At 40.5% G+C, this 14,083-nt stretch overlaps 1 protein-coding gene across 1 annotated transcript in view; it reads right to left on the reverse strand.

Moving 5' to 3' along the window:
* The window catches only part of ntng2a (netrin g2a), an 83,535-nt gene that overhangs the window by 13,850 nt on the left and 55,602 nt on the right, over positions 1-14,083 (reverse strand). Inside the window, exons 4-5 of the mRNA XM_052461234.1 lie at positions 7,678-7,850; positions 7,126-7,149 (exon numbers count right to left, since the gene is read on the reverse strand). Of these exons, the coding sequence (XP_052317194.1) occupies positions 7,126-7,149; positions 7,678-7,850 (197 nt within the window). The remainder of the gene's footprint in view (positions 1-7,125; positions 7,150-7,677; positions 7,851-14,083) is intronic.

Here is a 14,083-nt window from a genome sequence, read left to right on the forward strand (position 1 = left end):
TATTTTGTTGCTGATAATTAACCTGCACAGCAGGAAATGCAAACTTGTAGTCTATTTATCAACCTCTACAAAATATGTCCATTATAATCCACATTTCCTGTTGTTGCAGGATACGTTTTCTGCTGTAGCAAACTGGCTCAAACCATATGAACTCTCCCTCTGATCCTTTAACTTATTGTGTACATAATGTTGCTGCTACTGTCTCTTATGACTGAAAATAACTTCTGGACATCAGAAAAGCGATTACTCACCGCGGACTGGAAGAATCGTTTTCCTTTAACGAGTCTGACGAGAAGGATATCTTGCTTTCTTTCGCCCAGATCGACGCCTTTTGAGTGAAACTGTAACATCTTATGTTTCACCGCAACGTGGCTGAACAAAGAAATGGACAATATGGAGCTGGCTGGATTTTCCATGCACCGGCAGAACAGTGATGCTACCTCTGGTAAGACGAGGGGCGGGGGTGTGTGTCTATTTGTCAATAACAGCTGGTGCGCGATGTCTAATATTAAAGAAGTCTCAAGGTATTGCTCGCCTGAGGTAGAGTACCTTATGACAAGCTGTAGACCACACTATCTACCAAGAGAGTTCTCATCTTTATTATTCGTACCCATCTATTTACCACCACAAAGCGAAGCTCGCGCTAAGACAGCTCTCAACCAACTCCTATAAGGCCATAAGCAAAATAGATAATGCTCATCCAGAAGCGGCGCTCCTAGTGGCCTGGGAACTTTAATGCAGGCAAACTTAAATACGTTTTACCACATTTTTACCAGCATGTCACTTGTGCAACCAGGGAAGAAGAAGAAAAATCCTAGACCACCTTTACTCCATACACAGAGATGCAAACAAAGCTCTACCCCGTCCTCCATTTGGCAAATCTGACCACAATTCTATCCTCCTGATTCCTGCTTACAAGCAAAAACTAAAGCAGGAAGTACCAGTGACTCGCTCAATATGGAAGTGGTGTTATGACGCAGATGCTCCACTACAGGACTGTTTTGCTAGCACAGACACATTGAGGAATACACCACCTCAGTCATCGGCTTCATCAATAAGTGCATCGATGACGTCATCCCGACAGTGACTGTATGTACATACCCCAAACAGAAGCCTGTATTACAGGCAACATCCACATCGAGCTAAAGGCTAAAGCTGCCACTTTCAAGGAGCGGGAGACTAATCCGGGCGCTTATAAGAAATCCCGCTATTCCCTCAGACGAACCATCAAGCAAGTAAAAAGCGTCAATACAGGATTAAGATTGAATCCTACTACACCAGCTCTGACGCTCATCGGATGTGGCAGGGCTTGAAAACTATTACTGACTACAAAGGGAAACCCAGACATGAGCTGCCCAGTGACGCGAGCCCACCAGATGAGCTAAATGCCTTTAATGTTTGCTTCGAGGCAAGCAACACTGAAGCATGCACAAGAGCACCAGCTGTTCTGGATGGCTGTGTGATAACGATCTCGGTAGCCGATGTGAACAAAACCTTTAAACAGGTCAACATTCACAAAGCCGCTGGGCCAGACGGATTACTAGGACGTGTACTCAAAGCATGCGCGGACCAACTGTCAAGTGTCTTCACTGACATTTTCAACCTCTCCTTGACAGAGTCTGTAATGCCTACATGTTTCAAGCAGACCACCATAGTCCTTGTGCCCAAGGAAGCGAAGCCATATTCCCTGTGCCCAAGGAAGCGAAGGTAACCTGCCTAAATTATTACCGCCCCATGGCACTCATGTCGGTAGCCATGAAGTGCTTTGAGAGACTGGTCATGGCTCACATCAACATCATCCTCCCGGACACCCTAGACTCACACCAATTGCAACTGGATCCTGGACTTCCTGATGGGCTGCCCCCAGGTGGTAAGAGTAGGGGGCCCCTCAGGGGTGTGTACTTAGTCCACTCCTGTATTCCCTGTTCACCCACGACTGCGCGGCCAAACATGACTCCAACCCCATCATTAAGTTTGCTGACGACACAACAGTGGTAGGCCTGATCACCGACAACATAGAGACAGCCTATAGGGAGGAGGTCAGAGAACTGGCAGTGTGGTGCCAGGACAACAACCTCTCCCTCAATGTAAGCAAGACAAAGGAGATGATCGTGGACTACAGGAAAAGGCGGGCCAAACAGGCCCCCAATACATTGACGGGGCTGTAGTGGAGCGGGTCGGGAGTTTCAAGTTCCTTGCTGTTCACATCACCACGAACTATCATGGTCCAAACATACCAAGACAGTCATGAAGAGGGTACGACAAAACCTTTTCCCCCTCAGGAGACTGTAAAGACCTGGCATAGGCCCCCAGATCCTCCAAAGGTTCTACAGCTGCACCATTGAGAGCATCCTGACCGGTTGCATCCCCGCCTGGTATGGCAACTGCTCGGCATCTGACCGTAAGTCGATACAGAGGGTAGTGCGAACGGCCCAGTACATCACTGGGACCAAGCTTCCTGCCATCCAGGACCTATATAATAGGCGGTGTCAGAGGAAAGCCCATAAAATGTCAGAGACTCCAGATTGTTTTCTCTGCTACTGCATGGCAAGTGGCACCGGAGCGCCAAGTCTAGGAACAAATGGCTCCTCAACAGCTTCTACCCCCAAGCCATTAGACTGCTGAACAATTCATAAAAATTGCCAAAGGACAATTTACATTGACATACCCCACCCCCCTCTTGTACACTGCTGCTACTCACTGTTTGTTTGTTACCTATGCATAGTCACCCCACCTACATGTACAGATTACCTCAACTAGCCTGTACCCCTGCACTCTGACTCGGTACCAGTGCCCCCTGTATATAGCCTCGTTATTATTATTGTGTTCCTTTTTATTATTACTTTTTATTTTAGTCTACTTGATAAATATGTTCTTCTTCTTGAACTGCACTGTTGGTTAAGGGCTTGTAAGTAAGCATTTCACGGTAAAGTCTATACTTGTTGTAATAGGCGCATGTGACAAATAAAGTTTGATTTGATTTGTGTCACCACAGAGAAAGGTATCAGAGCAAGGTGCTTAAAAATAAATATGGATTACCTTTCCTCTTGAGTATTGATATTGAGCATATTCCATAATTCATCAGGACAGATGGGGGGAGACATGACCAAGGCCGGATTAAGAAATCTTTGGACCCCAAGGCTTTGTTTTTTTTATAGTCCCAAAACACCAAACTGTGTGTTTTTCCAGTAATTGTATTTTGAAATCTGCAAAAGGCAAACCAACAGCCGCAACCAACAATAGAAATATATATCCTTTACATTTTTTGTTTTCCGGCCTCTTCGGCCCCCCACTGGCCTGGGCTTCAGCCATAGGTTTCCAATTATGAAATAAAAAAATGACTAATTTCCTCCCATGAGCTTAGAATAGTTCAAGCTATCATGAACATTTTAAACATCTCATAGTACAACTATGAGTCCTTGACATTAGAAAGACCCCTTTCAGTGAAAGCTAAATGGACAACTGACCCTGAAGTTCTCCACTGTTAACACCATATCACTTTCCCAATGGACAGTGGCTGGCGTAATCACAGTTCAGTATCCTGTCCTATGCTGTTCCCATGGGGATTGTCCTTAGACTTTACTACACTCTACAAACTAGCCTAGAATTTCTCTATTTTCAGACAGCTAAACTAAAAGATTTCCTCTGGGCAAGTGTATTGTGGAATTTTACATTTTCACTCGTGAGGTTTTGAAGTCACTACTGACAGGGAACACACGCTGTAAAAACTCTCACACTCAGCGCCTGTGAGATTTTGTCACTTCACGGCAGTAGACAGAGCCATGAGGTGGTTCCAATCTACTGAGCCGCATGCACTCGCACGCGCACGCACACGCACATCATCAGAAATCACTAGGCCTTTGTCCAGCCTGACATTACGGGAGATCCAGTTCTATGGAAGTATAATTCAGCACAAATTCTCTCTCACACGCACACACAGAAAAGAATGCATGCAAATACAAAACAGAAATGTGCATGAATGCAAACCATCACACACAAACACACACATACAGACACGCACAGAAATGATTTATTACAAATAACGACATCTTTACTCCTGTGATAACACAACACACATGCAGATATGAATATGTTCTATTCTTTCCAGTATGCTATGCATCACAAACTACTGTAGTGGGGTTGGTAAAAACTATGCGTGAGATAAACAACACTCATACTCAACCAGCCACTTTACTACTACAAACTAAATGACCAAGATTCATCAACTCCTCTCTTCTCCTTTGCCTTTGTGCTACGTCAACACTATAGTATACTTCCCTTTCAGCTTTGCAGTACTACACATTTCCTGGTCATCAGGAATGCACCGGGGACACATTCTACTGTATGTGCTGCTTTAGTAAATGTACTCTGGTTTAAAAGTCAATAGGAGGCAGGAGGTTGATGAGCTCTCAGGCTGTCTGCGTCTGAAATGGCACCTTGTGTCTGTCATATACCCGAGTTATAATAAGTGCGCTTAAATGGAACGTAATTGCTTTTTTAATGCGATTTTCTCTCAACGCGTAGTCTGATCTTGAACAAGCATGAGAATAGCATGCTACTCACCTCACTATTCGTTGGGGGAGGAGATCAAAGAAATGAAAGTGTGTCTACAGATACACCGTATTCTGACCTTGACTTAAATTCCCTCACAGCTCCACCACCTTTACACACGATGAAATTATGAATAAGGTCGAGCAACCTGTTGGTTCCAAGTGGAACATCATCTACATAATTTTTTCTGATAGAAATAACACCCTTCTCCATGCACTGTATTTTACAAATTGATAAGAGCTATTAATAAGACCTAGGTAAATTAGTCATGTGTTTGGATAAGGGGATTGAAAATTTAGTGACAATTGTTTTAGATCTTATTTGACCATATGATCACTGGAGATTAATGTGAAACCAGTCACATGGTGGCAAACTGAAGCATATCAACATGTCACCATTTCCACAGTGAAGTTTATAAAATGCTGGCCTTATAATTTATAAAATGTCAAATGTGGAGACCCAAGCAATAGGCTTCTGTAGCCTATCGCAAATGACAGTGTAGCACCAAACCTACCAAGTTGATTCATGATTTTTTATAAAAACACCAGACTTTTCACTGTATTTAAAAAAAATACTAGCCATTATCGGTAGCCACCGTCACTTATACCAACGTACATTTATAACTGTCACTAACTTTAGTGTTAGTTTCCTTACATTTTGCATCATTCTATTACATGGTTAGTTTACCTTTCTTTCCTCTGTCACGTTTGTGTGGTTGTTCCTGAGGATCGCTAGTAATAGTGGCTAACATATTACAAGTTGTGCAATAATATGAAACATTGTAACCTATTTGAGTCATTATGGAACGCAGACCATACATAGCAGTTTAAACATGGATCCTGGTGCACGGTTCACAACGACTGGACCGTTGTCATCACAGTTCCATGATTAGTGAGGATTATTAGGGTAGATGTATAGGACTACCATTCAACCCCTATTGTATGCTTTCTCCCTGACCAATAATTAATGGACTGAACAATTGAATATGGCAGCTTTCAGGATGAATCAAACCACTGTATTTTTGATTTACCAATATATTTAGTGCACAAAGGCTCTCCAAATGTATTTATTTTTAATTCATAAATATTTTGCTAACCCTAAATAATATAAATATTATTTTATAAATAATAATAATAATATTTTGAAATGTACCAATTGGTGCTGAAAGGGGAGGAATATGCATTTAGTGCTACATGGTTTCCTCTTATTGATCTGTAATATTCTGAAATGTTTTCCTGTATATTTTCTAACTAAGGTAGACTACCCCGTATTAAATGGATGGATTTAGATAAATGTACTGAAAACCTTATTGAATGAAAACTCCACTAGAAATTATATTGGGAGGGTTTCAGCAGTTTAATTAAATTCATTCAGAGCACGCAAGGGAACCACGCCTGCAAATCCTGTTACGCAGCTACAAAAGGTACGTCTGAATACCAACTTCTGAGAAGTGCGTAGAAAAGGCGTACATTTCCTAAGTCTGAATCGGGCCCATAGTGCACTACTTTTTACCAGGGCCCATATGGTTCTGTAGTAGTAGTGCACTATATAGGCAATATAGGGAATAGGGTGCCATTTCGGATGCAGCCTATGTTCCTTTTAGACAGGCACTCTGCCTGGCTGTCAGACACTCCAACCATAGTTGCTCTCCCACCTTCTATACTAGTGGTAAATGTGGGCAGTTGGTCTGTGGGTGGATTGGCTGTAGTTGCCAACGCAGGTGTGGTTGTTGGCGGGGGCTGGACTGTTGTGGGGGCTGAGAGGGCACAACACCAAGAAGGTAGAGAGAAAATCAAATTATATCAACAAATGCACTAACATGGGAATATCCGGATCATGGATATACCATCAAATAACCCATTATGTGATTCTGCTTGCCACAGACACATGTACAGAGCCATCACTTGTTTGGCCGTTGATGAGAGCACCTTGCTTTCACAATATGGTTATTCCACCACAGCTGTGGCTGTACAGCATCTCTTATACAGATGTACGATCTTCATTTGGAAAAACTTTCCTGCAACACAGGAAATATAAAACTTATAGTGCATCTGAGGTTTAAAAAGGCTTCTGAAGTTAAATTTCCACTTTGAAATTTCAGACTTGATTTTCCCTTACAAAAAATGTATCAACCCCTACAAAAATGTCCATTAATTATGATCCATATAATAATTTACATTTCCTGTTGCTGCAGCATTATTGTCCTGCTGTGGCAAACTGGTTTAAATTAAGATCTTACATCGTTAGGTCTGCACAGAACCCACATGCACTCACAGTCCCTCTCACACCATGTCCTTGGCTAGCCCTCATCTACAAAACCTGTTACACTGAAACACTTTGAAGCCCCTCCCCCCATTTGAATTATAGACCGGCACTGAGAGATATAAAACTGTGGAAAAATGTGTTGGGAGTGTGATCATCATGATTACCATGAAGGGACCCACCACAACACCAGAGTGGAGGGACATACATGATAGACAATAAAAATGATTTTTTTAAAGTATGGCATACGAACAGAGAATGAAAAAGAAACGATAACAAGCTCTATCCCGTTTGATTAGGATTGTTACTTACTGCCAAGAGTCCCAGCAGCCTCACCTGACAGACAGACAGACAGACAGACAGACAGACAGACAGACAGACAGACAGACAGACAGACAGACAGACAGACAGACAGACAGACAGACAGACAGACAGACAGACAGAGAGAGAGAGAGTGAGAGAAACAAATAGAGATTTACTCATTTATTTTTGAGAATAAGTGTCTTTATTTATATATTTTTATTTTTAAAGAGATGAAGGCTTTTCAGCTTTCAGTGCTTAATGTACAGAACATCAGGCACCAAATCTGTCATTGGAAGCAGCAAGCCCCCTTTCCCGCTGTAGTTTGTGAGTAAAGAATAGGGTGCTTCTGCATACAGTGTCAGTGTACATCTGTAGAATTCCTCAAGAAAAAGGACTTCTCTCTTGTGAAATGTGACAGCTTCGGCTGCACCACTCTGTGGCTGTATAGAGCAGATGGCCCAAATAATTTTTCAGCCATTACTTCATCCATCAAGTAACGTGCCTGGTACAGTATTTTTGGTATAATATGATGTTTGAAGTGTACAGCTGTCAGCTACGTACAGGTATTGGGGGATCCGTTGGGGGTGGGTAGGTAGGATCCAGGTTTCCATGACTTGGCTTTGAAGCCCCTCTCACAGCGAGTGCAGTCCTGGCCCGTCGTATTGTGCTCACAGTCACACTGCAGGCTGCCCTCCCGAAAGGTGCACTGGCCAGCATGGAGGTTACACTTACACCTATGGCAAGATGGATGGGGGGGTAGAAGCAACATCAATCCACAACACTGTGATGGCCTCACTTGAACAACTCCTGCGCTAATCATGCATGATCAAGTACTCCTTGCGGGTTGGTGACACAGTTTTTGATCAATATTATTTTTTTTAAATCACATTCCTGGATAAATTGTGGTGTTAAAGAGTAAGCCTAAAGAGTACGATTTATAGCACATTGTTAATTTATTGTGGGCTCAAAGATGGAGAGAGAGAGAGAGAGAGAGAGAGAGAGAGAGAGAGAGAGAGAGAGAGAGAGAGAGAGAGAGAGAGAGAGAGAGAGAGAGAGAGAGAGAGAGAGAGAGAGAGAGAGAGAGAGAGAGAGAGAGAGAGAGAGAGAGAGAGAAAGAAAGAGAGAGAGAGAGAGAGAGAGAGAGAGAGAGAGAGAGAGAGAGAGAGAGAGAGAGAGAGAGAGAGAGAGAGAGAGAGAGAACAAGAGATAAAACGTTCTTGAAGATCGTGATTGACAATCAGCAGTATGCATTTGCATGTTTTATAAGTGGCAAGAGCTAAATCTTTCAGGGAAACAGAATCAAATAAATAGATAAGAAAATAAAAAGTATCAGGTCAAACAACATTTCCTGATCTCGAGAAATTACTAGCCCATTTACATCCAAATAATTTTTTGAAGGGTTAAGATTGAGATGGCGAGAAAGGTGGCAAGCAGGATAGCATGGTAATGGTGACATTTCAATAACAATAATAATCAGATGAGGGAGTCACTTCCAATATAAAGTGTTCCACTCTGGTGAGCCGACCACCCTTCACTTGCATGAAATATTCATAGGACGGACCTCCACACCTCCACAAGGATTTGTATTTTTGTATTTTATTACGGTTCACCATTAGCTGCTGCCCTGCAGCAGCGACTCTTCCTGTGTTCCAAACAAGATTAAGGCAATTACATACAAAATAAAACAGTACATCACATAACACATTATTACACACTACTCAACCACAGCATATCTACAATACAACACATTATTACACACTACTCTACCACAGCATCTCTACAATACAACACATTATTACACACTACTCTACCACAGCATATCTACAATACAACACATTATTACACACATATCTCTACAACACAACATATCTACAATACAACACATTATTACACACTACTCAACCACAGCATATTACAATACAACACATTATTACACATTATTACACACTACTCTACCACAGCATATCTACAATACAACACATTATTACCACACACTACAATACAACACATTATTACACTACTCTACCACAACATATCTACAATACAACACATTATTACACACTACACAGCATCTACAATACAACACAACATATCAATACAACACATTAACACATTATTACATACAACACATTATTACACACTACTCTACAACATATCTACAATACAACACATTATTACACACTACTCTACCACAACATATCTACAATACAACACATTATATCTACAATACAACACATTATTACACACTACTCTACCACAACATATCTACAATACAACACATTATTACACACTACTCTACCACAACATATCTACAATACAACACATTATTACTACTCTACCACAACATATACAACACATTATTACACACTACTCTACCACAGCATATCTACAATACAACACATTATTACACACTCTACCACAACACTCTACCACAGCATCTCTACAATACAACACATTATTACACACTACTCTCTACCACAACATATCTACAATACAACACATTATTACACACTACTCTACCACAACATATCTACAATACAACACATTATTACACACTACTCTACCACAACATATCTACAATACAACACATTATTACACACTACTCTACCACAACATATCTACAATACAACACATTATAACACACTACTCTACCACAACATATCTACAATACAACACATTATAACACACTACTCTACCACAACATATCTACAATACAACACATTATTACACACTACTCTACCACAGCATATCTACAATACAACACATTATTACACACTACTCTACCACAACATATCTACAATACAACACATTATTACACACTACTCTACCACAGCATATCTACAATACAACACATTATTACACACTACTCTACCACAACATATCTACAATACAACACATTATTACACACTACTCTACCACAACATATCTACAATACAACAACATATCTACAATACAACACATTATTACACACTACTCTTATCTTACAACACATTATTACACACTACTCTACCACAGCATACTCTCTACAATACAACACATTATTACACACTACTCAACCACAGCATCTACAATCTACAATACAACACATTATTACACACTACTCTACCACAGCATCTCTACAATACAACACATTATTACACACTACTCTACCACAGCATATCTACAATACAACACATTATTACGCTCTGGATAAGAGCGTCTCTAAATGACTTAAATGTAAATCTAAATGCATATCTACAATACAACACATTATTACACACTACTCTACCACAACATATCTACAATACAACACATTATAACACACATTACTCTACCACAACATATCTACAATACAACACATTATTACTACTCTACACACATATCTACAATACAACACATTATTACAACACTCTCATATCTACAATACAACACATTATTACACACTACTCTACCACAACATATCTACAATACAACACATTATTACACACTACTCTACCACAACATATCTACAATACAACACATTATTACACACTACTCTACCACAACATATCTACAATACAACACATTATTACACACTACTCTACCACAACATATCTACAATACAACACATTATTACACACTACTCTACCACAACATATCTACAATACAACACATTATTACACACTACTCTACCACAACATATCTACAATACAACACATTATTACACACTACTCTACCACAGCATCTCTACAATACAACACATTATTACACACTACTCTACCACAACATCTCTACAATACAACACATTATTACACACTACTCTACCACAACATATCTACAATACAACACATTATTACACACTACTCTACCACAGCATCTCTACAATACAACACATTATTACACACTACTCTACCACAACATATCTACAATACAACACATTATTACACACTACTCTACCACAACATATCTACAATACAACACAACACAATACAACACATTATAACACACTACTCTACCACAGCATATCTACAATACAACACATTATTACACACTACTCAACCACAGCATATCTACAATACAACACATTATTACACACTACTCTACCACAGCATCTCTACAATACAACACATTATTACACACTACTCAACCACAGCATATCTACAATACAACACATTATTACACACTACTCTACCACAGCATCTCTAAAATACAACACATTATTACACACTACTCTACCACAACATATCTACAATACAACACATTATATACACACTACTGTCCCACAGCATCTCTACAATACAACACATTATTACACACTACTCTACCACAGCATATCTACAATACAACACATTATTACACACTACTCTACCACAGCATATCTACAATACAACACATTATTACACACTACTCTACCACAACATCTCTACAATACAACACATTATTACACACTTCTCTACCTCAACATCTCTACAAGACAACATCCATAATACAGCAATATAACAATATTACAATGTGTAGAGTGCATGTGTCTGTGACTGTGTGTGTGCCTCTTCACAGGATGCACTGTTCCATAAGGTGTAGTTTTATCTGTTTTTTTGGTCTCTGATTTTACTGCTTACATGAGTTACTTGATGTGGAATAGAGTTCCATATAGCCATGGCTCTGTGTAAGTACTGTGCGTTCCCCATGGTCTGGACTTTGGGACTGTGGAGAGACCTCTGGTGGCATGTCTTGTGGGTAATGCATGGGTGTCTGAGCAGTGTGCTAGTAGTTTAAACCACAAGACAAGTAGTGATGCAGGACAGATTGAGATGCATGTTATTAATAATGTTAGCTCTCCATGAACATTTAAGGTGTTAGCTAATGGAGATCCTAATAAAAATAACTAATTAGTCAAATTATCGCACGTTAGCATCAACCGTCCCGGTATAGGGACACCGATCCCGTAGAGGTTTTTAATTAAAGGTTAGATATACTTTCCTCCTGGTAAAGATAGATACAAGGGTGGATCATGTGAAGATGTGGCTCTTTCTCATTTCAAACTGAACACAATGAGGAGGATAATTGACAGACAGCCTGGTTTCATTCCAAACCGATTGACTTCAATTAAGTCTGTTTTCAAAAGCCCCTCTGGAAACTGTTGGAGTTTCTCCCACCCTCTTGAGACCTGTAAGCCATAATTAAAAACTTGGCGACAATCGCAGGGCTTTTTCATCACCGGGCTCCTGGAGACAGAACTCCCATCAAGTGCCTCTTCATTACAAATAAATCAGCAGCCCACTTTGTCTCAGTGCCTTCTGTGAAAACCCCTGGCGCTCCAGCTTATCACTAGGTCCTCCACTTTAGCTACACTATTAATCAATTACAGAACTATTTGGGCAGTTAGCGATCTCCCACCAAACATCTATGAACAAAGATAATCTTATTCACTACTTAACATGCTCATGGAAGTTGCTCATCAACTATTTTGCAAGAAAGCTCTAAACATTGAATAAATACAGTCTTTCCCAAACTATTTCTGGCTTTCATAGGGACATTTTCCATCCTCCTCCACCATTTATGCTTACAAATACTGCATGAACATTTGCATCCACTGGATGGTCCCTTATTACTGTAACAAAGCCACTGTGCCTTATTTAATGACAGAGACCCTACCCAAGCCCTATCCCTGATTGTAATGCTTCCAGGAGAAAGTGCAAGCTCTAAAAAACATTGATGCAAAAGAGATCTGTCTTGTCTGATGGCAGAATAAATGCCTGCTGGCATACTCTAAATGTGCTTAGTTATGGACTGTGAAACACTATGCAATGTGCACACACTAGTAGGCAGACTGGTATGCATCACCATCAACATGAATATTACAAATTATTGACACCTCACAAAAGTGCAAAGTGGACAGTAAAGCCCCATGATTAAACATGGAGAGTGAGCCAAGGACAGGATGAATCATTTGCTACACTGTAAAGGACAATATGGACAAGGTCGCTCTGTCTTTGACAAAAACATATTGTTTTCCCTTCTCCTTTGAGAAGTCACTGAAGCATGGGGGTGGCTGTGGAATAGAGAACCTCACACCAAGCCGTATACTATATATTAATGGCTCTGCTCACCCTACGCTCTACATTCAGGAAGTATCCTGCCTTCACGCAGTGGCTGTCACACACACATGTACACAGTCACACATGTACACACACAAGCACGCACGCACACAGTGTCATTCATTACTGAGACCACGTTAGATTTTCAAGCGCAAAAATAGTGCGCGGAAAATTATGCTTTTGTCAAGGTGTGAGGATGTGTGCGTTGGATTTTCAAAGTGCCTTTAGAAACCCCCGTTATGATTGTGAAGGAGCCTCACTCCTGTGCTCTCGGAGGAAAATGCTCTCCTTCCTTCCCAGAACCAGGGCAGCTATATCCGGCTGCTGCAGGGCAACACCCCCGCTGCCTGGGCTCATGAGCTCATGTTAAGGGCCAGCGCCAGCCAGGCCCTGCTTTTGGGCCAGGATCAAACCCCCATCCGGCCATCTGGAGAGGAAGAAGAAACAGGACCGTACATTCTATATATTTTTTAACAGGGAAGACATATTGAGACCTAGGTCTCTTTTTCAAAATTGGCCCTGTATAATACAACATAACTATACACATTATACACAAAATACTGTATATATGCATATTTACACACACATTAAAATAGAAAAATCCAGTCATGGGAAGCACAAATAAAACATTACAAACCACCTGGAAATACAGCATTCCTCCACACATAAGTCCTCAATCAATACTTTAAATTGCCCAAACGGCACCAGAACATCAAGATGAAATGTATTTGGTATTTTGTTCCAGCGATATGGTGCATTAAAACTAAAAGCAGATTTACCTAGCTCGGTGGAGACCTTAGGAACCTCAAGACTTAACCAATCCTATGAACAGGTTAGGCAACTCAGGTGTATATACTTCAACAGCAAAGTTAGATAAGACAGAAGTTTATGAAGTAGGGCCTTGTAAACAC

Source organism: Oncorhynchus keta, chromosome 14 (genome assembly GCF_023373465.1).
Source record: "Oncorhynchus keta strain PuntledgeMale-10-30-2019 chromosome 14, Oket_V2, whole genome shotgun sequence".
NCBI classification, from domain to species: Eukaryota; Metazoa; Chordata; class Actinopteri; order Salmoniformes; family Salmonidae; genus Oncorhynchus; species Oncorhynchus keta.